This window comes from Psammomys obesus, unplaced genomic scaffold (genome assembly GCF_907164565.1).
Source record: "Psammomys obesus unplaced genomic scaffold, mPsaObe1.curated_primary_1811, whole genome shotgun sequence".
In the NCBI taxonomy this organism is placed as follows: Eukaryota; Metazoa; Chordata; class Mammalia; order Rodentia; family Muridae; genus Psammomys; species Psammomys obesus.
The window spans coordinates 23,408,716-23,436,051 of NW_026596073.1; the positions used below are offsets into that span (position 1 = coordinate 23,408,716).

At 41.0% G+C, this 27,336-nt stretch overlaps 1 protein-coding gene across 1 annotated transcript in view; it reads right to left on the reverse strand.

The window, feature by feature from the left end:
• Nucleotides 1–27,127, reverse strand: part of Prkci (protein kinase C iota) — a 61,938-nt gene extending 34,811 nt beyond the window's left edge. The window contains exons 1-2 of the mRNA XM_055626043.1: nt 26,834–27,127; nt 1,700–1,821 (exon numbers count right to left, since the gene is read on the reverse strand). Of these exons, the coding sequence (XP_055482018.1) occupies nt 1,700–1,821; nt 26,834–26,934 (223 nt within the window). The 5' untranslated portion in view covers nt 26,935–27,127. The remainder of the gene's footprint in view (nt 1–1,699; nt 1,822–26,833) is intronic.
• Between the last annotated feature and the right edge of the window lie 209 nt (nt 27,128–27,336).

Consider the following 27,336-nt stretch of genomic DNA (forward strand, 5'->3'; position numbering starts at 1 on the left):
TAACTGTAACCCTCTGGAAAGTAAAACAACAAATTACATATATCCAATATACAAAAGGCACAAAAGCATAGTCAGGGCACAGAAAATACTAGACCAAAAAAAGAGCAAAATAACAGCAGGCCAAAAAGCCTGAATGGCTCTGCCCTTGCAGTCTTGTTGCCTGCAAGATACTCCTGGGGCGGTTCCACTCCGTGTGCAAACCTCCTTGGCAGGTTTCCCACTGCTCTGGCACTTCGGCCATCACGGGGTCTCTAATACAATCCAGGCACTTTCACGGCTTCACACAATGGCATCTGTGGCTTCCCTGCAGGGACTCCCCCTGCCACAGTGACCTCAGTGGTTCTCCTTAACCGTGAGAAGATCCCACAACCCCTTTACTCATGCATTTTTCATGACTCTAAAGCTACAACCACGAGAGTAACAGTGCCATGTTCAGCTGCCCACTTGGGAGCCTGGTCCTTTCCTTGAATCACATTTGTGATTCAAACTGTGATTTGTGAAATCAAACTTTGCTTTCTTGTAGCATTGTAAAAACAGAAAATTCCTCGCGCCTTTCTTTTCTGTTGGAAGCCTAACTGGGTCGGGGGGTGAGGTCTTAACCTGACCCCCTTGTCTCAGGGCAGATGAGGGTCCCCCTTTTAGCACAAGCCTTGACTCCAATTTCCTCCCCCCTTTTCTCTCCAAACTGTAGTTTTATATTTCTTTTTGCCCCATTTGTATATTTTCACTGGTACTAGAATCTTCAGGATTCCAACTAGAATGAAGACCAGCAGCTGAGAATTCCCCAGGACCTCAGCATCAGATTAGGACTGCTCAGATACCCAGTTTTATGGACTGAACAACTACCAGATCCTTGGCCTTTCTATCAGAAGACAGTTGCTGGACAAATCAGACCATTGCCCGTAAGCCACTCTAATAGTCTCCATTTATATACGTGTATATACACCAAAATTAAAGTATTAATAAAATTACAATATGAAATGAATTGAAAATAAAAACAGTGGATTGTGGGGCTGGGGAAATGGCTCAGAGGTTAACACTGGCTATAGTCCTGAGTTCAATCCCTAGCAACCACATGGTGGCTCATAACCGTCTATAATGAGATACGGTGCCCTTTTCTAGCATGCAGGCACACATGCAGGCAGAACACTGTATAAGTAATAAACAAATAAAATATTTAAAAAAACAACAGTGGATTGTGGGAAGCCCTAATTCAATGTCTTAGCTACTGTTCTATCATTCTATCAGTCCAGTCCTTAAGAGCACCCTGACTATCACCCATACCCAGTTGTGATGAGCCTCCTGGGTTTGAGGACAGTTCACAAACGCTTTGTGAATACAAGCCACTAAGTGATTAGGTTTCTTACATCACACTGAAGTAAAATGATCACAGTCACTATGATTGATTCTACAACATTTTCTTTAAGGTATATTCACTTAAGAACAGATAAACCCTTATATTAAGATATAAGACATTTATTATTCAAAATTGCAGGGGGAAGTCATTAATTTTGCTTCATTTTAAAGTAAAGAGGTAAAAACAAAGATTGTATGCTTTGATTTAAATATTTTATCTCAATCTACATACTAACAAACCAATTAAATTTCTACTTTATCTTTTCCTCTTGAATTTCTTAAGACCCTTATTTTATCGTAAAGCGAATTCTCACAAAACACCCACACAGTGCCCGTCACTCACCTTCCTCATCTATCCACTTCATGGTGAAAGGCTGTTCATTGTCAAAAGAACACATATCTCGAACCTCATTGCAAAGTCCCTCAAAGGAGATGGAAGGCTCAAAATGTGTTATCATAATATCCCTGAAAAAGAAAGAGTTTTCTGTTTAAAAGCTTTATTTTTAATACCCATACTGATCTACATGTCACTGAATGCCTGATGTGGCAGACTAGTTATTCTGTGTTGCATGAAAAATTAAAACATTAATGAAATAAAATTACAGTATGAAATAAACTGGTAATAAAAACAATGGACTTATGAGAAACCTTAACTCAATGTCTCTCACTGAAATAGCATCCTCTCTCTACCTCTTTTGGGAGGTCTTCTAAATCTACAACCACTCTCTACCAGCATTTGCCTTGTACTTACCTAAAATCTGTTTCAATCCCTACCCCCAGATTTTCCTGTCCCCACAGTCTACTATTCATCTAAGAGATTGTCCTTCTGTTACCCTGGTTCCCTTGGCCTTGACTTACACAAATAACCCACCATAAATCAGCCAATCCCTCTTTGAGTAATTTCTATATCTCTTACCTCATTCTCAGCTTTTCATCAAAGAACTAGTTTTCCAAAAACAGCTTTAAAATAGTTCCCTTTAGAATAGGTAACCTTCCTCCCCAAACACAGAATACATTTTTATTAATGGAAGTGCTAATAAATAACATAGTAGTAAATAATACATATTAATGCATACTTCTTTTGAATTAGCATTAAACAAACAAATTAAATAAGTTCAATAAGCAGCTATTTGCTGTAACTTTCACAGTGATTAAAAGTGTTTCCTAGTAGAGGCCTGGTGTCCCCGCTAAGCAGCCCTGGAAAGGTTTTCAAAGCTCTGACCTCTACACGGTAGCCACTTTTACCTTCCACTCCATGCGCTAGACTGGCTTTAAGGTTTCTATAGAATTAACGGAGCTTATGCCCTTCCTGCTGTAAGCCCAAGTGCTCCTATCATGCAGAGTGAGAGTTCATGTCGACAGCCAGGTGGGGTGGTCGGCTTTATTGTGAACGTGACAAGCCGGAATCAGCTGGGAAAGTGGCAGTGAGCAACAGTCTAGCTTAGGCTGGCCTGTGGACATGCCTGTGAGGTATCTTCTCAGAACTGACTGAGGTGGAAGAAACTGAGGCAGGAAGATACACCTTCAACATGATTTCCTCACTACAGCTGACTGTAACCTGTCAGTGAGCTAAAGTTCTCTCGCCTTGCATGCGCTGTCCCAGGCTACCTCCTTAGCCGAATTCTCCCACAGCAGATAAGCATGTGTTTCTATTCTACCCTCTGTCCCAAGTGGAATACAATTAAATTTGGTGAAAGTGAATGCAGAGACTTTTTTTTTTTCATTATACTCCTGGAGGTGAATGAAGTTCCTAGCATAGAATGAATACTTAACTATCAAAACACAGCTCTCAATTCCAAATAGATAAGAGCTTACTCTGGAGCCAAATATGAGTGCCATGACCGGGGGACACAGATTCAAGTTATTCCAAATTCCATGTCACAACATGGTGACATTTTCAGTTCTCATAGTAAGAGAAGAAAGAAAATCTCAGGTCAAATGCTGTTTTCAAACATGCTGGTGGAACATCAGAGTGGAGAAACCTCTGCTACTGGCCTCAGATGCTAGCTGATGACTTTCATAGCCTTCTAGATTCTGAAAATCAGTGGTCAGTCAAGTTAACACTTTCCAGCACATTTCACTTGACAGACACAATGTTACATCAGACACTGAGAGGGACAAGGAACGGCTATTTAGGAAGCTAAAAAAGAGCCCACGATAAACTGTTCTTAGGCTCTGCACCTGCAGCATTCCAACCTCTCCACAACCACTGAGGTTCTAATTAGTTGATCAGACTCGCAGGTTTGGTGGAAGGTACTGTTCTTTCCAGGAACATTCATTCACACAATAAATATTTGTTCACTGATGAAAGGAAGGAAATGACAATAGACAGGAATCATGAATAATAGACTAGGGTAGTTGTGGTAGTTGTAATATAGAACACAAAGGATCTTTTTTAACCAGTAAGAAAATTTTTTTCAAAAGGCCTGTTATTGCTTCCAAGGAACCACACAGCAGCCATGTTATCTGCCAGAGTTATAGCTGCAGTCTTAAAGAGCTACAGAAAGCAAGCAGAGAGCCAAGCAGACACAGAAACTGAATGGCCTCTTCAGGGCCTGTCATTCTAATATCTTACGTGCCACTGTCTCTTGCCAAGACTTTTACTACCAGTATACTTCTTGGTGCTTATTCTACCTGGTACTCTAAACATTTAGTCTCCTTTTGTCTTTACTCACAAAACACAAGACATTATTTTTACTTAAGTTTTTTTTTCATATATTTTGATAGTTTTCCCCTTCCCCAACTCCTAAATCTATGCCTTGCTCAGCCCTCATCAGAGAAGCTTCCTCCTGCAGTAGATGGTAACAGAGCACCACAGCCAGACATTAGGCACCGAGTGACCTTGAAACACTCGGTCCTAAACAGGATTAGGATACCTCTATCAAGGCCCTGGCCTCAGAACTCAGGGAACTGAGGAGGAGGAGGAAGAAGAGGAGGAAAAGGAGGCAGAGAGAATAATAGAGGACATGAAGAAATCAAGACCTTTTAGACACAACAGAGCTGGCACACATATGAACTCACAGATACTAAAGCCACATGCACAGGGCCTGCATGGGTCTGCACCAGATGGGGTCCTAGAGCTGAAAGGAGAAGTGGTAACTCAGCAGCATCTCTGGAGGTTTTAAGTCAGGGCTTTTTTTTTTTTTTTTTTTAACTTACAGATCCTCTGCATATATTATTATAGCTTCTGGATTGGGTCTTTTGTGAGATTCTTGTGTGTGCCAACATGTGTGTCTTTGCATCTACGCATTTCTTGTGCTTTTTCTTGGGCTCTTTTTCTTAGGTTGTTTTGTCATATTTGTTTTTTATTTATCGTACTATACTTTCTTTTCTTTCTTCCTTATTTTTTAGATGTTTTCTGTCTTGGTTTCTGAGAGACAGAAGGATATGGATCTGGATGGGAGGAGAGAAGGAACAGGGAGGAGTAGAGAGATGGGAAACCATAATGAAAATATACTGTAGAAAAAGTCTATTTTCAATTTTAAAAAACCCAAAATTTTTTCATATACTACACTTTGATGTTTCCTTTCCCCCAACTCCTCCCCACCTAACTTCTTGTTCTCTCTCTCTCCAAAACAACATAGAAAAACCAAAAACCAAACCAAAAAAATCAATAAGACAAAAATATCAAAACAAAAAATCCACACCAAAAAAAATTCATGGAATTTATCTTGTTTGGCCAGCTACTCCTGGGCCTGGGACCTGCCTGGAGTGTGGCTGAAGTATCTGAGGATAATTTTCCCTTTCCCCAAAACTGTCAACTGCAAATAGCTTTTCGGTTAGGAGAGGGACTTTGTGCCCACTTCCCCTCAGTGCTAAGATTTTGTCTGTTTTAACCCTCTCCAAGTCGTACAAATGCCACCACAGTCTGTGTTCAGCGTGCATCAGTCCTGCTGTGTCTCAAAAGATTCATCCACCAGCTCTGGCTCTTACCACCTTCATTCCACACATCCCTGCGCCTTGAAGAAAGGGGTCTGATAAAGACATTTTAGAACTGAGTGCCCCTCTCTGCATTTTGACACAAGACAATGTCAGTGACCTTCCTATGGTCTCTTGTTCGTCCTCCCTCCCTGCCCAACACCACCTTTGAAATTTAGTTCACATTATATATTTTACTCATTGTCTTTACATGTATGTCTTCTGTGGTTACAACTGTAATATTTAAGAATCCAGTTCTCACTGGACGGTATGGTCAATGTCTTTAATCCCAGCACTCAGGAAGCAGAGGAAGGGCTATCACTGTGAGTTCTAGGCCAGCCTTGTCTACAGATTGAGTTCCAGGACAACCAGGGCTACCTAGAGAAACTCTCTGTGTGTGTAGTAGGGGATCTATATCTCACTTTAACTTCTCTTTTCAAATTGATCATACCACCCCAATACAAAAAAATCTAGTATAGATTCTAGTTTACTCGCAACCCCATGTACTTAAGATCTTGATTCTACAAGTCTACTCTTGACAGTCTCTCAATTTAAGGCTGTTTACATAGAAGGAGAAGCACCGTCAGCATCACATTCTATTTTATTTGCCAACTGGTTACACAGTGTCTTCTAAGTCTAAACCTGTCTTACATTCTTTCAATTAGTATATTGATGATACATCTACAACTAAGTCATAAACAACTAACAGCTAATCGTCTTAGATGCATAAATGCACTCATATTACTACTAACACAAAAGGAGCTCAAGTATCTGGTACTGCAGAAATGTAGGAAATGTAGGAAAAGTTTTTATAGAAAGTCATTTTCCAGCAAACTGACTTTTTTGACAAGGGAGTACATGTTTTATTATAAACAATCACAGAACCCTTTGCTTTGTTTCTTATGATAGACTCTCACAATGTAGGCCTCCCTGACCTGAAACTTGCTATGAAAAGGAGGCTAGCCTCAAACTCACAGAGATATGCCTGTCTACCTCCTGGGTGGTGGAATCAAAAGTGTGTGTGGGCCAGCATATTCAGCTTTATAGGGCAATATGTCACAAGTGTTTAAACAATCATATCTTATTCAAACTTTGTAACTGTCAATCTAAACATTAAATCTACCCTGACAAATTTTAAAAGGCATAACACAGGGTAATGAGTGTCAGACAGCAGCAAAGGAACTAGAATCCTAATCCTAAACTAAAGAAGCCTGTGACTAACACTGTGCTCTCATCTGCTCTTCTCCCCAGCCACCAGCAGACACCCCCAGCAGAAATGGAACTGAGATTTCAGTGCTGCTGGCACTGCCATTAGACCACCTCCTGTTATCAGTCCCTCAAAGATTTCACTCCTTCCCTGCAAACAGACAAACCTCCATTCTTGGAGCAGCCTCATGGAATAGGAAGGCCCTAGATGACATGCAGAAGAGCTCTCAAGGACAAATTCATCCTTTAAGGTCTTTGAGAATGCTGAGATTTCAGGAGACACTTCAGGGCAGCTTGAATGTTTTCTACCTAAGCCTGTGCTCTGGTGTGATTGTATGCCCCCCTCCAAAATTCATGGTGTGACTTCATCTCCACTGTGTTGGTAGTAAGAAAAGGGGCCATGCTGAATGTGGTGGTGCATGCCTTTAATCCCACTTGGGAAGTAAAGGCAGGAGAGTCTCTGTGAGTTCACTGCCAACCTGGTCTACACAGTGAGTTCCTAGCAAGCCAGAGCTACATAGTGAGACCTTGTCAAAAAAGAAAGGAAAAGAACAAATAGAAAGGGCAGAGTAGTGGGCCTTTAGGAAAAGTGATTAAGTTATGAGGGGGTTGGTCCTCCTGAATCAATTAATGCCTTATACAAGGCTTCAGGCAACTCCTATGGGCCTTTTCTGCACTCTATTCCTTCCATTAATGTGATGTTGTCTTTACTGGAAAACAGGGAAAACGATGCTATGCTGGATGGAAAAATAATACCTTTAACTAAACAACAAATCTGTTTGTGCCATACCTTTCATCTTCTGAACTGAGGCACTACTGTTCTAGATTACACTATCTAGATTACACTATCTAAAACACTGTTACAGAAGCACAGACACCCGCACAGTCTCCTTCCTTCACCTTTATCTTCAATCATAACCACACTCCTGAATAAACCTCTCCCACGCTCACACTCTCCGCTATGGCTTTCCACAGCAGATGCCAGACAATGTCTTAGTTCTTTTAGTTTGATTTAGTAAGTTCCACATATGAGAGAGCTCACAGACAAGAGGAATGAATCTATGTCTCTCTGTCCTGGAGCTAGAAGTCCAAGACTTTTTTGCTGTCTGGTCAGCCCCAACTTCTGTTTGCAACTTCTAGTTGTGTCTTCAAAAAATCGGGTATTTTAGGGTCCCTTCACAAAGGTATTAATCCCACTCACGAGGGCCAATGCAATTCCCTGTAGCCTCACTTCTAATACCTTTTATGTCAATTTTGACTTATGAATTCTAGGGGGACACAAACACTCAGGCCACTGCAATATAATATTACCCAAGATTTTTCAACAAAAATCAAAGAGCCTGGTTTAATCTTGGGCATGGAGAGATGGCTAAGTGGTTAAGAGCACTTGCTGCTCTTCCAGAGGACTCGGGTTGGCTTCATAGCACTCAAACTGCTAGTAACTCTAATTCCAGGGGATCTGATGCCTCTTCATGGGCACACATAAACTCATGCAGGCATGCACATGCATAAATAAACAAACACGGGGGCTCAGAGATGGCTCAATAGTGAGTACTTGCTGCTCTTGCAGAGGACTTAAGCTCAATTCCCAGCAACCACAAAACAGCTTATAACTATTTGTAACTCCAGTTTCAGGTGATCTGATGTATGCACACGACACAGTTCCAGAAGATCCAGATATGCACATGCTACACATATATACATACATTCAAACATGCATACATACATACACATACATACACGCAAAACATTCGTACACATAAAATAAAATCTAAGTGTTTTAAATAAATAAATCTTTAAAAAAAATAACAGTCCACTTAAGATGGTAGCTTATCTTTATTCTTCAAGTAAAATAAGTTGCCAACATATATAAAGTGTGCTGAGGTTCCAATGTCTCCCCTGACTAAATGCAGTACCCAGGAGAACAGGCATTTTGCTGCACTCACTGTCATCTCACCAATACCCGAAGCAGTATCTGGCCCAGAGTGGACCTCCAGGGGGAATAACACATAATACATAGTCACAATAAACCCGGGATACTAAATTTAAATCTAAGCTCTATCATTTTCCATACTGCTGTGTGACCTGAAGTGAGTTTTTTGCCTTCTCTGTGCCTTGTCTCATTCATAAATTGGGGGTAATAATTTGTCAAATGATTTTATATATTTAATAGAGTTAATGAATATTTTGTTTTTTTATTGTACTGGGGTCTGAACCCAAGGTTTCACACATGCTAGACAAGTAAGTACTCTATGTCGCATAAATTTCCATTCATAATTAATATGTTAATGCTTAAAACATCACTAGGAAATAACACATTATATATGTATTTTATAATTAAGTATATATTCATACAGCACTTTAAACAGAAGTGAAGCCTCATTAGAAAAGTTAACACAGTAGTATACCTAGTTTAGGCAGCAAAATGCAATCGCACATAAACTCCCCTCCCCCGATCCCACCCATGTGACAGAACTAGGGGACAATAATTAGCAAGGCCACAGTAAAGTAAAAGTCACCAGAATCAGAACAGAAGTATGAGAAAGGTCTGGATGACTAATGTCAGATGGGATACATTCAACCAAGACTTAGACCGGGCCAAATCAGCTAAGTTGAGAAGAGTCTGAGAGAGGCTTTATTGACACAGAATCACTCCTTCCTGTCAGCAAATCATCACACTCGATACCCTAAGCACAACTATTCAATAAACTTTAAAATATGCTAAAGACTGGAGAGATGGCTCAGAGGTTAAGAGCACTGGCTGCTCTTCCAAAGGATCTGAGTTCAATTCCCAGAAACCACAAGGTGGCTCACAACCATCAGTAATGAGATATGGTGCCCTCTTCTGGTGTGCAGGCATCCATGCAGGCAGAACAAGGTATACATAATAAATAAATCATTTAAAAAATCATGTTAAGGAAAAACTGTAAGTTAAAAAATGAAATAATGAGGCAGGCATGGTGACACATGCCTTTAATCCCAGCAGTGGCAGGCGGATCTCTGTGAGTTCAAGGCCAGGTTGGTCTGAATAGCAAGTTCTAGCACCGCCTGGACTACACAGTGAGACCTGACTCAAAAAAAGGGGATAAACCAGATAAATCAAGATGTGAAGAAACTACAAGCATATATCTGAATTTTCCTGGTTAAATGTCAACATATTATCTAAAACTAGTAATTTAAAAGTACGAATGAGACTGCACAAAAGGCCTTTGCCAAGTCCACTATCCCTTCATAAGGGAAGTCATGGAGAAACTAGGAGTACAAAGGACAAACCTCAACAAAATAAAGGTGATTTATAGAAAGCCCACAAACAGCATCAGCCTGAACAAAGAGAAACTCAAAGCAATTTCACTAAAATCAGAACAAGATAAGGATGTCCACTCTCTCCATCCCTATTCAATGTGGACTTTTAAGTCTTAGCTAAAACAGTAAGACAACTGAAGATCTCAAGAAAGGAAGAATTCAAAGTACCTTTCTTTACTTGCAAATATGATTTTATACATAAAAGACCCTAAAGAGTCCACTAAGAACTTCTATGGTGATAAACACTTTCAGCAAAGTAGCAGGATACAAAATTAACACACAAAATCAGTACCCTTCCTATACACGAATAACAAACGACTAACGAAATCTGGGAAGCAATACCATCCAACACAACTTCAAAAAAAATCTTGGAGTAACTCTAAATGAACAAGGGAATGACTTGTCTGATAAGACGCTTAAGATAGAAACTGAAGACACAAGAGGACAGAAAAGATCTTATTGGTCTTTTGCTTTTCATTTTTGTGTTTTAGTTTTGAGTAGCAAGAAAAAGATCTGAGAAGAGTTGTGGGGGAACATGTGATCAAAAATAAATAATGGCAGGGGTAGGAACACAAACCATTTAAAAGTAACTAAGTAATAATTTGAACTGACATTTTCCAGAGGAGGTACAAATACACAATGAATAATAAGATGATGTCAAACATTAGGGGAAAAAAAATCAAAGCCACAGGCAATACCTCTTTTATTAAAACCAAGGACTATATGTTGGTAAAAGTACAAAGATACAAAATGTGTTGAAGATGTCATTAAACATTATGGAAGTTCTTCAAAGTCAAAACAGAATTTTGTTATGACCCAGCAATTCCAATTCTAGGTATATGTCCCAAAAGAATGCAGAATCTAGGTACTAGATAGGTGGCCCAGTGGTTAAAAGCACTGGCTGCTCTTCTGGAGGACCCAGGTTTTATCACCAGTACCCATACAGAGGCCCACGACTGTCTGTAACTCTGTCTCAGGGGATCCCATGCTTTCTTCCGGCCTCCTTGGGCACTACACAGACATACATGCAAGTAACTGAAAAAAGCAGGACCTCAAGCAAGTATCTGTACTCCTGTATTCTCAGCATTATTCACAATAACCAAGAGGTAAGAGGCACACAAGCACTCATCACAGATGAACGGGTTAAGTGTGGAATAAATATACAGTGAGCTATTCTTTAGACTCAACAAGGAAATTCAGACATTACACAACATGGACAAGCCCTGAGGACATTACATGCCATAAGACAGCCAAGTCAAACACACACACCGAACTAGAGATATAACTCAGTTGGTACAGTGCTTGTGTAGCCTACAGGATGTCTGAATTTGATCCCCTGTATAAACGAGGCTTGGCGGTGCACACCTGTAATCTCAGCACTCAAGAGGCAGGAGGATCAGAAGTTCAAGGTCATGCTTGACTACATAGCTGGTTCAAGGTTGGACAGGACTAGATGAGAACCTATCTTTTAAAAAATAAGAACCTTTTAAAACAGAAAATAAAAACAAAAAGCAGTTCCTTCTTTCATGACATTAAAAGAGAACTGTTTATCTCAAAGCACTCTTTGTTTCAAAGTACCTTCCAGGTTACTAGTAGGAGGTCACAATGGCTAGAAAAATAGATTTTGGAATTAATGAGAAGAGAAGGGTCTTAAAGAATTTTTGTGGCAAAGAAAAACAAACAAACAAAAATTGTCTTCATTTAAAGCAAGTTATCTTTATTGAGAAAATACTATCAGCAACAAAATACAACTTCCTGGGTTGCAGAGATGGCTTGGTGGTTAAGCACTGTAACAGGTTCAATTCCTAGCCCCCACACAGTAACAAATAACGGTTAGTAACCCGATTCCAGGACTCCAACACTGTCTTCTGGTCTCTGAGGGCGTAGACATACAAGACGTACAGGTATAATACTCATACACAGAAAATAAAAATTTTAAAAACAGCTTTAAATGGCTGGACATGGTGGTGCTCCCCTAATCCCAGCACGTGGGAAGCAGAAGCAAACAGATCTGTCTACAAAATGAGTTCCAGGTCAACCATGACTACCTAGAGAAACCCTGTCTTGGAAAAAAACAAACAAAAATTTAAATGGCTTTATTAAATTCCACATGGAATTAAACTCAACTCAGATGCAAGCATATTTTTTCTGAAACTTTTCATGAGTTAAAAAATTAGGGCAGCAGAACATTCAAAATAAAACTTATTTTTTGGCTTTTGAAACAAACTCTCACTGTATAACCCAGGCTGGTGTTGACTTCTTGGTCCCCCTGCCTTACCAGCCCAAGTACAAGGTTAACAGGTAGAGATACTCCCACTTGGGGAAATATTTGTGTAATATTTTAAAAGCCTAAGTACATATTTCCTTAAGAGACTAAGTGAAGGAGGTGGTTTATCAACTACCATTCCTTAAGTTCCAGAAGCTAAAACATTTAAGGAACGTTTGTATCAACAATGGTCCACTTGGGAAAGCACCATGCTTACAATATTCCACAATTACAGATCCCAATTACAAAAACCAAGTTACAAATAAGCTGAGGAAGAAGACATTACATTCAGAAGGTGGAAAACAAATCACACAAACATGATTTTTCTGGTTTCACTCTGTCATAAATTATTTTACTGATGATCAACATACCAGTGTTTTACTGCGAAGAGTCCCTAAACGGCAAGTTTATATTTTACCTAATTTTTAAAGGAAAAGGGGGAACATCATTAATTTTGTTAGTGGGCTTTAGAAGACTAACTGGTTAGGAATTCAATGATCCTATTTTCTAAAATACAAAATCTAAAGCTTTCCTGAGGGCTGATTTTAAAAGTAAACACAAGAAAAAGCAATGTTGAGTTCTGCTATTTAAACATAAAATTTTCTTCTGAAATATATAGATTTAGAAAATATTTTAGTTAAACTTATCAATAATAAGTTATCAATAGTAACTGGCCTCACAGGATTACCCACAGATGGTAAAAGTGCCTTGAAAAAGGGTTCAGAGGTAGAGGAGTCATATAATCTCAAGTTAGTAATTATTTTAAAAAATCATGCCTTCTAAGGAAGACTACAGACTAGGGCTGGGAATATGCCTCAGATAAAGACCCAAGTTCAAATCCCCAGATCCCACCTAGTGTAGGTCATGGTAACACGTCTCTAATCTCAGTGCTCCTATAGCAAGACGGGAGTGTAAATAGGAGAAGCCTCAGAAGCTGACAGGACCCAGGGTACGCAGGAGTGATCAAGAAACCCTGTCTCTCTAGGTGGGAGGAATACCTCCCAGCACTTGGGAGGCAGAGGCAGGTGGATCTCTGAGTTTAAGAACAGCCTGGGGGGCACCTGTCACCGTCAGTACTGACAACCAATGCTGTCCACAGGAATCTTGCAGCACATGCCCACTATATGCCTACACACACATTAAGAAAACAGTAAGAGGAGCTCCGTAGTTAAAAGCACTTTCTGCTCTTGCAGGAGACCCAGATTCACTTCCCAGCACCCACAGGGAGGCTCACGGCCAACCATAACTCCAGTTCCAGGGGATCTGATGATGCCCTCTTCTGACCTCTGTGGGTGTAAGGCACACATGTGGTGCACTTACATAATACACGCAGGCAAAATACTCATGCACACAAAGTAAAAATAAATAAATCTTTAAAAAAAAAAAGGCAGACTAAAAGCTGCCTCCATGTGACCTAGCTAAGAAGAATCAGCAGAAAAAAAAGAAACTGTTCCAATAGTGGAAGCAGCTCTTCAAAATTCAAAGAAACAGTGATGGAACAGCAGAAAAGCGCCACTCTCAAGGACATGCTGGCTGCTTGCCCACAGCTCCACACTGTCAGACAGGTCAGCTGCACAGAGCCATCCCACAATGGAGAGCCTACATGATTTAGAGGGCGGGGCAAGATGCCGCCTCAGAAGGAATTTGCTAATAGATGCTGAGTTACCCTGGGGTTCTAGACCAGAGAACTGGGAACAACCACAATCAGAAAGCCTGGATTAACCTGCCACAACCCCAGGACCCAGCTGTGGACAGCAGGATAGCTGAACACAGATTTCACCAACTGAGAATAAGTCTGGAGCTTGACAGTCATGAGCCTGAGGTCAGTGGGTATATGAAGACTCCCACAGACTCAGAGAGACCTAACAAGCAAGTGAAAGTTGAAAGCAAGTGGGTGCAACTGTTCTGATATCAGATAAAGTAGACTTCAAAGCAAAACTAAAGATAAATGAGGCCACTCCATATTAACAAAAGGAATAACTCATCAAAAGAATAAAACAAGGTTGTAGCTGAGCTGGTTCAGTGTTTAATTAGCATGCACAAAGTCTTGAGTGGAGAGATGGCTCCGCCCTAAGAGCACTTGCTGTTCTTTCAGAGGGCCAGAGTTCAGTTCTCAGTACCCACATCAGGTGACTCTCAGATCCAGAGGATCTGACACCACCCTTCTCTGGCCTCCCCCCCTTGGACAACAACAACAACAACAACAACACACACACACACACACACACACACACACACACACACACACACACTACATACAAAGTAGGCAAAACACTCATACACATAAAATTTAAAAACATAGCTTTTAAAGCCCTGGATTTGCTACCCATACCACATAAACCAAGGCATGGTAGGTGTGCACGCCTGTAATTCTTTCACTGGGGAGGTAGAGGCAGGAGAATCTGAGTCAAGGTCACTTCTGCTACATTAGGTTTCCAGAGCACACTGGAATACCTGAATCCCTGTGTTTAGATAGACAGACAGATGGGGTGGGGGCAGTGAATAAGGATATGTAAAAATTGAACGCATATATGCACTAAATAGTGGGTCTCCCAATTTCATAAAAAGTACTAGTGGGTATAAAAGGTCCCAGGAGTCCTGATAAAATAATAGAGGGTTACTTCAATCTCATCTTTAGAGAGGTCATCCAAATTAAAACTGAAGTTAAACTAGACTACAGCACAAATGGCCTTCACAGATGTACAGAATATTCCATCCAACGGAAAAGAAACACACATTCTCAGCAGCCTGTGCACCTTTTCTAAAGACGACAGCAAGTCTAGAAAAGAAAAAGGTATGCATCATTTCATATCACAATGGAAGAAACTAGAAATTGGTAGCAAGATAAACTACAAAACTACTCAATTACTTGAAAACTAAACAATAAACTCTTGTATGGCCAATGATATTGAGGAAATCTAGGTGATGTTTAAAATTACCAGATTCAAAAATGAAAGCACAGTTTACTAGAACCTCTAGGAAACACCTAAGCTAGTCTGTAGCCTGGAACACATACATTAAAAATTAGAGCAATCTGGGAGGGGAGGAGGGAGGGGCTTATGGGGGGGGATACAAAATAAAAAAAGTGTAATTAATAAAAAATTAAAAAAAAAAAACCCCAAAAAAACCAAAAAAAAAAAAAAAAAAACTGAGTAAATCTCTTACAGGGGTTTAATAAAGCTAAAAAAAAAAAAAAAACCTATGAAAACAAAAAAAAAATTAAATATACACATATACATAAAAGTATGCTTGTAGGTACGTGTGTACAGTAATGTTCATAACATCTTTCTTCGTTTAGAAGTTTATGTAACCTAGGCTGACCTGGAACAAACAATCCTACTGAATACTGATAGGAATACAGCATTTGTCTCTCAAATATCAAAAAAAAAAAAAAAAAAAAAAAAAGCTTCCATGAGCTGCTAAGTAGTATGCTCACCCATGGATGTTTGGATGAATGGTGTATAAATAGGTCTGTTTGATATATGATTTCACTTGATTCTAATGTTTCTCTGTTATTTTTTGTCCAGATAACCTGTCTATTGGAGAGAATATGTGTTAAAATCTCCTGTTATTACTGGTCTAGGGTTAATCTGTGACTTTAACTTCTGAAAAGATGCATATGTCCAATGAATGGACTCAGCGAGCTGTGTTTATATGTACACGTGTGAGTGTGGAAATAATTAAACCCAGACATTGTATTGTACCACAAAAAGAATAGTAAAAACTATTTAAATAAAGTGAGTTTGCTCATGAAAAAAAAAAAAAAATCAGAGCAATCTAAATAAGTACCCTAATGATACACGCAGGGTTTTTGAAACAAACAAAAAACCCACAATGAACATAAAAGCAGAAGGTAGACAGCAACAAATCATAAAGGTCAGGGCATAAATTAATTGGGAACCAAAGAATAAAATGTAGAATCAATCAAACATGATTCTCAGAAAAAAGACTGACAACAAACTAACCGAAAGAACACTCAAATTAATAAAACTGAGATAAAAGGGGGCAGTGTTAAAAAAGGCTCTAGTACAAATCTAGAGGATAGAGAATACTTTGAAACATACACCCAAAAAAAGAAGAAATGGGTAGCTAGACATACATGACCTATCAAAATTAAACCAAGAAGACATAAATGACTTAAGCAATCAGACTGAAGCAGTAATAAAAGTTCTCCAGCAAAGAAAAGCTCAGGACCGGACGGATTCTCTGCTTAATTCTATCAAACTGCTAAGAAAGGGCTCACCTCCATACTCTGGAAACATGTTCACAAAATGGGAAAGTCTGGCACATTACCAAAGTCATTCTAGGAAGCCAGTCTGGATAACTGCCCAAGGTAAGGATGCAACAATGAAAACTACAGATCACTTTCCTTGATGAACATAGACACAAGATTTCCCAACAAAACACCTGTGTAGTAAATTTAAGAACACATTAAGATCCAGACACTAGGACCAAGCTGATTTCATTCCAAAGATGCAATGTTGGTTCGCACAAATTAACTATAGAACAATACATAAGTAGATTTAAGGACAGAAATCACATGATCATCTCAATCTACACAAAAACAGCCCTCAACAAAGTTCAACACACCTTGATGATAAAAGCTTTGAAGAAACTAATAGAAGAAACACACCTCAACATAATAAAGCCTGTAAATGGGGTCTGTGAAGATGACTCAGTGGTGTTTTTGCCATGTAAGGAAGAGGACCTGAATTGTAATGCCCAGCACTCACACTAGAAAAACAAAACAAGGCAAAGCCTGAGCATCGCAGCAAGCATGTGTTAGACCATTATTGTGCAGAAGAGAACCAGGCAGAGACAGGAGGGTCCAAGGTTCGCTGATCTACCAGTCTAGCCAAAGTGGAACGCTCTAGGTTCAAGAACCCGGCTCAAAAAACGAGGTGGAGAGCAATCAAGGAAGACACCTGACACACCTGCTCTGCTTCATGTGTACATGCATAGGTGAGCACACCCTCACATACACATTTACACATGCACCACATGCACAAATTAATGAATAAGAAAGAAAGAAAAGGTTTGTCTATATGACAAACCATAGCCAATATTATACTAAATGGGGAAAAACTGAGAGCGTTTCCTCTAACAAGACACTTGCCCATTCACATACTCCTAGTCAATAATAGTCAATCTTTAAACTAGAGCTATAACAGAAAAAAAAACAATACAAGCAGGAAAGCAAAAAGTCAAAATCATATTCATTATAGCATTTCCACAGCAAAATAGCAGGATTAAAAAAAAACAACAACAACAACTACAAAATCAGTAGTTTTTCTATGTACCAGAAATAATCCAGGAAAGAAAAAATTCCCATTCATAGTATCTTCTAAATAAAAAGGTAAATAATCTTCAGAATAATTTTAATATAGGAAGTGAAAGACTTCTACAGTTAAAATTAAGACACTGAAGATGATATAAGATGGAAAGACCTTCCATTTTTATTAATTGGCAGAATTAATAATGAGAAGATTAAACTGTTAAAAATAATCTCTAGATTCAATGAAATTCCAGTTGCATTTCTTCACACAACTAAAAATAACAATCTTAAAATTCATATGGAAACACAAAATCCCCCAAATAGCTATTTCGATCCTAAGCAGAAAGAGTGATGATAAATGTATCACAGTGTCTGATCTGTAGTTATACACTACAGAGCCATGGTACCAAAAGACAGGTACAAAGACAGACACACAAAAATCAATAGAGCAGAACACAGAAAACAGCTCACACAGCAATTGCTGACAAAGTGTCAAAAGCATACACTGGAAAAAAGGACAGCCTCTTTAACAGATGGTACTGGGCTTAAGGCTCAGGGAACACCACAAAAGACAGAAGAGGGGATAGAAAGACTATAAGATCCAGAACCAGGAACTGCTGTGAGTCTCTTTCCTAGAAATGAGAGGGAAGCTAAACCAATTATACCTCAAATAATATGCCTGAGCAAACAAGACCTAAAGGACACCACCAACAGATACGCTAATGTGGAAAGGGAAAGCTTACCAGAGCCCACCATTGAGAAAGAACTTCAGGCAATTAAGGACTGCTCAGAGAGTTAGGATTTCATCTTCCCAAGGATGCCCAAGGATGCGCTCCTATTTAGTTATCCAAAACAGAGTGGTCAGCCCTGAAACCATATGCATACAGGTAACACTAACAGAATCAACATGTTCTATTTATACATTTATGCATTTATATACACAAGAGCATGTGTTTGTGGGTGTGTATAACAGTAACAAAGAGAAAGAAAAAAGATCATGGATTTGAGAATGAGCAAGAGGGAAGGGAACCATGGTAGTGGTTGGAAGGAGTAAAGAGGGGGAAATGATGTAATTATACTTTAATTTTAAGTAGTACTCGGAAACTTAGATTTCTACATTTAGTATACAGTAATATACAGTGTGTAGTATAAAACTAAAATAAGAGTCCTATCTGTAATTCCCATAAAATCAAATGAAAATGGGGGCCTGTGAAATGGTTCAGCAAGTAAAAGGGCTTAAATAATGCCTAAAGGCCCGAATTTGATCCCAGAACCCACATGGTAGAGAGAACTACAGGCATAAGGTTATCGTGTATTTCAAAAGCTGATTTCTGTACCTTCCATATCTGGTTGCAATCCTTGTTCTGAGACTCTCCTGTCCCAATGCTGTGTAAGCACTGCTCCCCAACTGTCCCCTGCTGTGACAATCAATGAGGAGGGGTGAATTTAGGGCTGGACTTCCTGCCAGCCAGGGGAGAAGGAGAGGGAGGAAGAAACAGGGGATTCAGCCACAGGAGAGGCCGGGAGTGAGATCAGGAGTGCACTGGGAGAAAGCCAGATTATTTTAGAGGATTAAGAATAGATTGGTGAGTGTTCAGTTCTTGTGCTGTGAAGCTTGTAATGTAATAGAGTCTCAATTATTTGTGTGATGGCCAGATTAAGAGAGAAACTGAGAAATACCATTTTATAAAATAACTGTAACAGAGAACCAACTCCTGAAAGTTCTCCTCTACCTCCACATACCCACCATAGCATGTGTGCCCTTATACACACACACTGCACAGACAAAAAAAACAAAGGTAAACATTTTCAAATTAATTCAAAGTGGATCAAAAACTTTCATGTCAGATCTAAAGCTCTTAAAAATGCTACTTAAAAATGTATGCGAAGGCAAGGACTTTCTGAAAAAGACTCCAGTAACACAGGAAATAATCCCAAGAATTGATAGACAAGGATATGTGAATTTAAAAACCTCTTTAGCAAAGGAAACAATCACCAGTGAAAAGACACAGTCCACAGAATGAACAAAAGAAACGAAAAAAACAAAAAAGCAATTTTGCTGACAACACATAGGATAGGAGATTAATATATAGAATATGTAAGAAACAACAAAAATTAAATTTCAAAAAAAATCACCAGGTTTGGTAGAGCAACCTTTAGTCCCAGCACTCAGGAGGCAAAGACAGGTGTATCTCTGTTAAGGTCGAAGCCAGCCTGGACTACAGAGCAAGTCCAGGGCAGCCAGGGCTCTGTTACACACACACACACACACACACACACACACACACACACACACACACAAACAAAAAAAAAAAAAAACCCTGCCTTAGGGAAAAAGAAAAACTTAAAAAAAAAAAAATTGCATCCATTAATAAATGGACTGAAAAGACAGTTCTCCGAAGAACTCAAAATGACCAATAAATTCATGGAAAATACACAACATGCCTAGCCATCAGGAAAACAAAAGTTAAAACTACTTTGAGATCCCAGTCACCCAGTCAGCATGGCCACCACAAAAACAAACAAACAAACAAACAAACAAAAAAAAAAAACAAGCAACAGGGCTGGAGGGATGGCTCAGCAGTTAAGAGGACTTGTTGATCTTAGAGATGTCTGGGTTCAGTTCCCAGCACCCACACAATGGCTTACAACCATCCAAAACTCCGGTTCCAGAGGACCTGATGACCTCTTCTGAACTCCATGGGTTCATGGAGTCAAAACACTCAAACATATAAAATAGAAACAAATAAATTACCTAGCACTTGGGAGGTAGAGGCAGGTAGATCTCTGTGAGTTCAAGGCCAGCCTGGTCTACACAACTTGGTGCAGCAAGACTGAGACATTATCTGATAAATTCCAGCATAGTTAACCAAGAAATGGTAAATAAACAGCAGTTCTGTTTAAACATACAAAACTGACAGTAGGCCAGGCATGGTGTACCTCTCTAAGTCCAGCACTCAGGAGGCAGAGGCAGGTGGATTTTTGTGAGTTCGACGTCAGCCTGGTCTACAAAGCAAGTCGACGGCAGCCAAGGCTACACCAAGAGCCCTGTCTCGAAAAACCAAAATAAAACTGGTGACAAAGCTGAGCACAACGGCATGCCCTACAGCCCCAGTTGCTTGGGAAGTTGAGGAAACACACTAAAACTCCAAGTAAAATAAAAAAAGAAAAATAAGCCTATAAGTTCTGGTTTAAATGGAAATGTCCCTCACAGGCTTACTGTTCGAATGTTTAATACATAGCTCGAGGCAGTACTTTTAATTTTAATTTTTATTATTCATTATATATCCCTACTGAAGCCCCCTCCTTCAACTCCCCTGAGTTTCACCTTCCCTCCCTCTTCTCCCCTATCCCCTTTCCCTTGTCCACTGAAAGGGGAGTTCTCCACCATTGCCATCTGCCCAGAGTTTGTCAAGTCTCATCAGGACTGCCTGGATCTTCTTCCTCTGTGGTCTGGCAAGGACACCAGGGGCAAGTGATCAAAGTGATCAAAGAGCAGGCAACTGAGTTCACGAGAGAGGCAGCCCCTTCTCCCCTCACTCAGAGATCCCCATGGAGACTGAGCTGCCAATCAGCCACATCTGAGCAGGGGGATCTAGTCCTCTCCATGCATGGTCCTCCACTGGTGCATCGATCTCTGCAGGACCCCCTGGGCTCAGATCCTTTAGCTTTGTTGGTCTCCTTTCCCCTCCATGTCCCTCTATGCCCACCCCCTCTTCTTCTATAAGATTCCCTACACTCTGCCCAAAGTTTGGCTGTGAGCCACTGCTTCCATCCCCTGTTAGGTGGAGCCTTTCAGTGGGCCCTCTATAGCAGGCTCCCATCCTGTTTCAGAGGCACTATTTTTAACAGTTGTGCAAACACTGGAAGATGAGGTCAACCTGGAGTAAGCAGGTCCCTGAGGAAGAGACCTCTGTGAGTTTATCAATAGTCACTTCTGGTCTTGCTCTCTGCTTCTTAGTCCACTGTGATATAAGCAGTTTGCCCCAGGCTTTTCCCACCAAGATGTTTCACTGAAGTATATGGGGACAAGAAATTATGAGCTGAACCCTCTGAGATCATGAGCCTAAACAACTTCTTCCTTGAATTGTTTGTCACATATTTTGGCCACAGAAATACAAAATAATAGAAAATAAAAGTCCCCATTTGTGGTAGGAAGAAGTTCATAGTAAAACACATAATACTCAACCAAACAAAAACCCTGGGAACAGAAGATTAAATAAAGGAGAATTCCCACAGCACATTAAAACTATACACTGTAATAATCAAATGGTGGCATGTACTAAACAGATCTCTCCCCAAATCAATGGCACAGAACAGTCATCTATGCACATTATGAGAAATACAGTACATCAAAGTTATTTCAAAAGACCTCTTTCAAAAAGTGTTAGTAGAACTTTAAAACATAAGTTATATAAAAAAAACTACTAATGACTATACCCCAAAATATACTGAAGTGGTTACTTAAAAATCTGCACATTACAGAGCTATAGACTACTTACAAGTAAGAAACATATCTACCTAAGGCAACAAACCAAGGAACCACACACAGAGAAAAAAAGTAGATTTAATTATACAAATGTAAAAATCTTCAGATAAACAACAGATTGAAAAATACCTGGCAATCTTAAGAAACAAAATGTCAATGTCTAATCAACAAATTAAAAGGAAAAATAGCTAAGTTGGTGTAATGATTGCCTAGCATGCATGAGAGCCTGGGTCAGAGTCTGGCATAAAATCAAGGTGTGAGAGCACACACTTGTGATCCCACCTCTAGGGAGATGCAGGGGCATGAAAATCAGGAGTTCGAGGTCATCCTCTGTTACAGAGTACGTCATGTGCTAAACTGGGCTCCATGGGACCCTATATAAGAAAAGAAGAGCTAAAAGGAGGGAGAGAGAAGAGAAAGAGGAGGAGAGGAAGGGAAGGAAGGAGAGGGAATGAACACACACATACACACAAACTGTGTTACTAAACACCTTATAATCCCAGCATGCAGGCACCACAGGCAGAAGGACAGAGAGGGTAAGGCCAGCCTGGGTTACTAGTGAATTTGAGGCCAGCCAACTACCCAGAGACTATCAAGGAGGGGAGGAGGAGATAGTGAGGCGAGCACCTCTCCCCAGGGGAGAATTTTCTAAGGAGCTGCTTCCTTCTGTTTCTTCTTCAGTCCTTGAGTGTGCAAGTGCTCACCTTAGGCCTCCCAGTTCCTCCGACTCCTCCTTCAGTCCTCAGTGCTGCCAAGCCACTGACCTCAGCGTCAGCACTTCAAGATTTCTGAGGGTTCTTTTCTCTTTGGCCAAGCTTCGGGCCAACTGCTCCATGGACCTGACTGTCACTCTATCATCGCCCCCCCCCCCCACACACACACACACACTTTCTTTCATTCATTTTTGAGACAGAGTCTTACATGGTCCATGCTGTCCTTCAAATATGTAGCCAAGGATGAGCCTGCGAAGCCCTGCTCCTCCTGCTTCCACCATGGGTACTAGGATTACAGGTAGGCACAACCATGACTTAAAGTGGTGCTTGGACAGAACCCAGCACTTTGTGCACACTAGGCAAGTCCTCCACCAGCTGAACTACACTCAGCTCTGATGATGAAAGCCCACAGCTAAAGTAATTTTGCAATACTTTCAAAAACAAGACCTGACAGGACTTGTTCACTGTAAGGGGGAAAAATGCAAACAACTCTACATTCCAAATCTGCACAGTCAATCCTGGGCCGTGGACACAGCTTGGCAGTAGAGCGGCTGCAAACATGCGTAAGATCCCTTGCACTGCCAAAAAACAGTTAATGTTCGCAAAAGGAGTCCTGGGGGCTGTAATTACTGTTCAATAATGGCTTACCTCTCTTTTTACAAGCTTTCTGCTAAATTCCTGTACATAAAATGTAAAACAAGTAGCCCAGGCATTACCTGGTTAAATTCTATCCCACAAATACCTTTACATAAGGATAAGCACACAAAGGCAACCTATCACTAACCAAAAAAACCTGTTTCTCTTCCTCCTTCAGCACTGTCAGACTGAGAAGGGCCACTGACTGAAGAGTTCCCATGTTGGGAAAAAAAGAGGTGCAGACCCACGACACAGGCACTCTTAGCTGGTCTCTAGTTAAACCAGAGTCTCTGTGCTTTTACAAACCAGAAAAATCTCCTACTTAAAAAAATCTACTTGTGGAAAACTAGAAAAAAAAAAAAAAAAGTCAAATTGCATGCCTCTTATCTTTAGGACAGACACTTTCTCTAAAAATCACATATATTCGAAAGTAGGGCGTAATTCATTCACAGATAATATTCAAAGATTCAACCTTCGTTGGACAGAAGGAGTAGGGTACAGTATTCTTTTGAAAGAGCTGATGAAAAGAAATTTTTCTCTGGGGGTGGTTTCTGTTGCTGAGATAAAATCTCTTGTTGCTGAAGCCGGTCCCAAACTCACACTGACTCTCCTAGAGGGTGGGATTAATGTCCTACATGCCAGGTTCATGCAGTGCTGGGATGGAACCTATGGCCTCACGCACATTAGGCAAGCACTCCACCAATGGAGCAGTACACAGAAACATTTTTCAAATGCAAACCCTCCTTTATTTCCCAGTATAAGGGAAAGGGAGTCTACTTTGGAATCACGTATGGGATTTGTTATCCAACTTACTTTGTTAACTATTCTTGCTGGTGACTCATTTTGGTCTCATCAATGTTAATAAGCAGCTGACTGTAATATAACCATCAGTTTAATTATTGTTAATAAACATATAATCATAATGTCTAACTCAGAGAACAGAAAATGGTACAGTTGAGAGTTCTGAGGTTGTCTTTGGAGGAGGTTTGAAAAAAAAGTACTATTAGGATGCTTTTATTGATTACAAAGCACTATAGACAATGCATTTTGTCTTTCTTCAATGAAATTTCCTAAATTTTAAAAGATAATATTAACTAGAATGTCTTGAAAAAATTTTAGGCAAAAAAATCATATCCATATTCTCGTTTTCTTTATTTTAATAACTAAAGCAATAAATAAAGAAAACCCCTATGGAATACCTGCATTTTTAGAGTTCAACACACTGATTTCTTTCCAAAGAAATTTTGCAAATGATTTACATGATGTGCTTATTTACACTTGTCAAACTAATAAAAAAAAAAAAACTGGGAAAAATGAAAAAGCATTAATTCCTTGTTCTTTCACGGAGCACCACTGGAAGGTAAGTATAAAAAAATAAAAAAACTATCACCTCCCCCTGAGGGGGGAGCAGCCTTACCAGGCCACAGAAGAGGACAATGCAGCCAATTTTGATGAGAACTGATAGACTAAGATCAGAAAGGAGAGGAGAACCTCCCCTATCAGTGGACTTGGGAGTGGCATGCATGCAGAAAGGGGAGGGAGGGGCTTATGGGGGGGGGTACAAAATGAATAAAGTGTAATTAATTAAAAAAAAAAGAAAAAAATTAAAAAACTAAAAACAATAGCTAAACAACCAAAATTTGAGGCAGAAGACAGAACACAGAAGGTACTACACACTCTAATGTTCATCTTCCAGTGTAAGTAATCAATAAATACTATCTAAAGACGGTACCTCAAGAAACATGACTGTGCCTTTTTTGAGATTTACTTGTATTTATGTATATGTGTGTGGCAGGTCACACGTACGGGGGGTTGCCACGATGGCCAGGAGAGGGTATCAGGTCCTATGGAACTAGAGTCACAGGAAGTGAGCCACCTGATGCAGGTGCTCCAAACTCAATCTGGGTACTCGGGAAGAGCAGCAAGTGCTCCTAATGGCTGAGCCATCTCTCCAGCCCCATCAATGCGACCTGCAGAAGAACCACAAGTTTACCACCAACAGTAGAGGCTGCCGGGACTGGAGGGCAGGAAGCCGCACTTTTATACACTTTATTTTACACAATATGCACTTTCCTATTATGTTCATGGCCTCATACTGAACTTTGGTTTGTTAGCCTGTCAGTTAGACAGCTTCTTAAAAATCCTTCGTCTCTACACCTAACAGCCATGGACAGTCACCTTTGTAAAATGGTACCTACTCTAAAGCAGCTGTTTCCAACCTGTGGATCACTGCCCCTTTGGGGGTCAAACGGGGGTTGCCTAAGACCATCCAAAACCACAGATGTTTGTTATGATTCATAACAGTAGTAAAGTTAGAGTTATGAAGGAGCAACAACATAATTTTATGGTTGGGGTCATTACAACAGGAGGACTTGTACTAAAGGTCTGTAGCACTGGCAAGGTTGAGAACCATGACTCTAAGGTAAAATCTCTCTCAAATTATCAGAAAGTTCTTTTGTTCTTGGAAAAGGGGGTGTGGTTCTTTCAATCTTTCAAAGTTTGTTATGGATGACCATGAACCAAAATGACTAAAGCAGTTTTTATGTCAATTACCAACTTTTTTAAAAATTCCAAGAAAAATAAAGAAAAAAGTGTTCAGGGAGACTACCTTAAAGTCAAAACCTCTCTTCCCCGTGTTTTAAGTAAAAACAACATTAGTCCTACTCTTAGTCCTACAAGTTAGTCCCAAATCTGTCAATGTTACAGAGAGCGGAAGACAATACACAAGCCTTACTTGTAAGCATTAAAACATGGAGCTCAAGTTCTCTTTGAAATGAAAACAAGAAAGATATGAAAAAGGTCTGCTATCTTCACTGATCCCCTCAGGAATGTAAAAGCACGCACAGCACTTTTGAACCGTGTAGTACTTGAAGTTTTTAAAAGCAATTTATTCCTGCCTGGACAAGCAGTCAGGTTCTCTGTTTATCCCTATTCTCCCACGATGGCCTTTCACCTCACTCGTGCTTCTAAACTATCTCAAACCATAAGCTGAATTCAAAGGAAGGGAAGGGCTTTATGACAAGTCATGCTAGAAAATGATTTGACACAATGATCCCAGAACTGATTACTTTTGGCAGCCACATTAGTTTTAAACTTTTGATAGCCAAGTGAGTAAAGACCGTTTCTAGGATTTAAAGCCTCGACTTCTCTCACCTCTCGGTATCGCCCTAACCGAGGGCTGCCAAAATGTGGATCGGCACATTTGCCACTTAATTCTGACCGCATCTGAGGATCCAATGCACATCCTTTAAAAAGTAGTGCTAACTTTAACACCCATACTGACTCTCTCGGACTCCCTTCCTGAGCTCTCCCACGGTGAAGAACAGATATAAACCTGATTTACAAAATCAGAGGCTTCAGGCCTGTGGGTAATGAAAAGAGCCAGCTAAGTGAAGCAGTCCAGGCTTGCGAACCCACAGCAGTGGGCGAAGAGGCTTCCTTCGCCCTCCGCAGTCCACCCAGCCCCGAAACAGTTGCAAATTTCTCAGTCAGCTGATGTGTCCTCCCCGCTCCGGGAGCACCTACACTCTTCTCCGCCGACTCCTCGGAGACCCACACTCATCCGTCCCGGGGGCAGCCAGCCGCGCCCCTCGCCGCCCCCCACGATCGCCGCCAAGACCCCTGCCCGCCGGCCCGGGCCGAGCCCGCCCACGCTCGGCGCCCTCACTCACCCGCGGTAGTAGGCTTTCACCCGGACCTGGTGGGAATGGTCCCCGCCGCCGCCGCCCGCGACCGTGTGGGACATGGTGCTGCTGTCCCTCTGGGTCGGCATCTCCTCACTCCCCCGCCTCGCCGCCGGAGGCCGAGGGGGCCGGGGCAGCGCCGGGCGCCGCGAGGGTCTCGGCCGCCCGAGCCCGCCGGGAAGCCGTGCCGCCCAACTCGCCGAGCAGCGCGCCTAGCCCGCGGCGGGGAGCGAAGGGTCCCCCGGCCGCCACAGCCCGAACCTGGCGCTCCTCCCCGCGCTCCTCCCGGCGCCTCTCCCCGCGCTCCTCCCGCCGCCCCACGCTACACGCCTCCCGCCGCGGCTCCGCCCTCCACGCTCGCTCCCGTACTCCGCGGCAGGGCGGGCGCCGGAGCCACCGAGCCCCGGCGCTCTCACCCTCACGGGGGAGGCGAGGGTAGCACGGCATCCGCCGGCCTCCAGCCACGCGCTCTGAAACGGGGGAGGACTTGT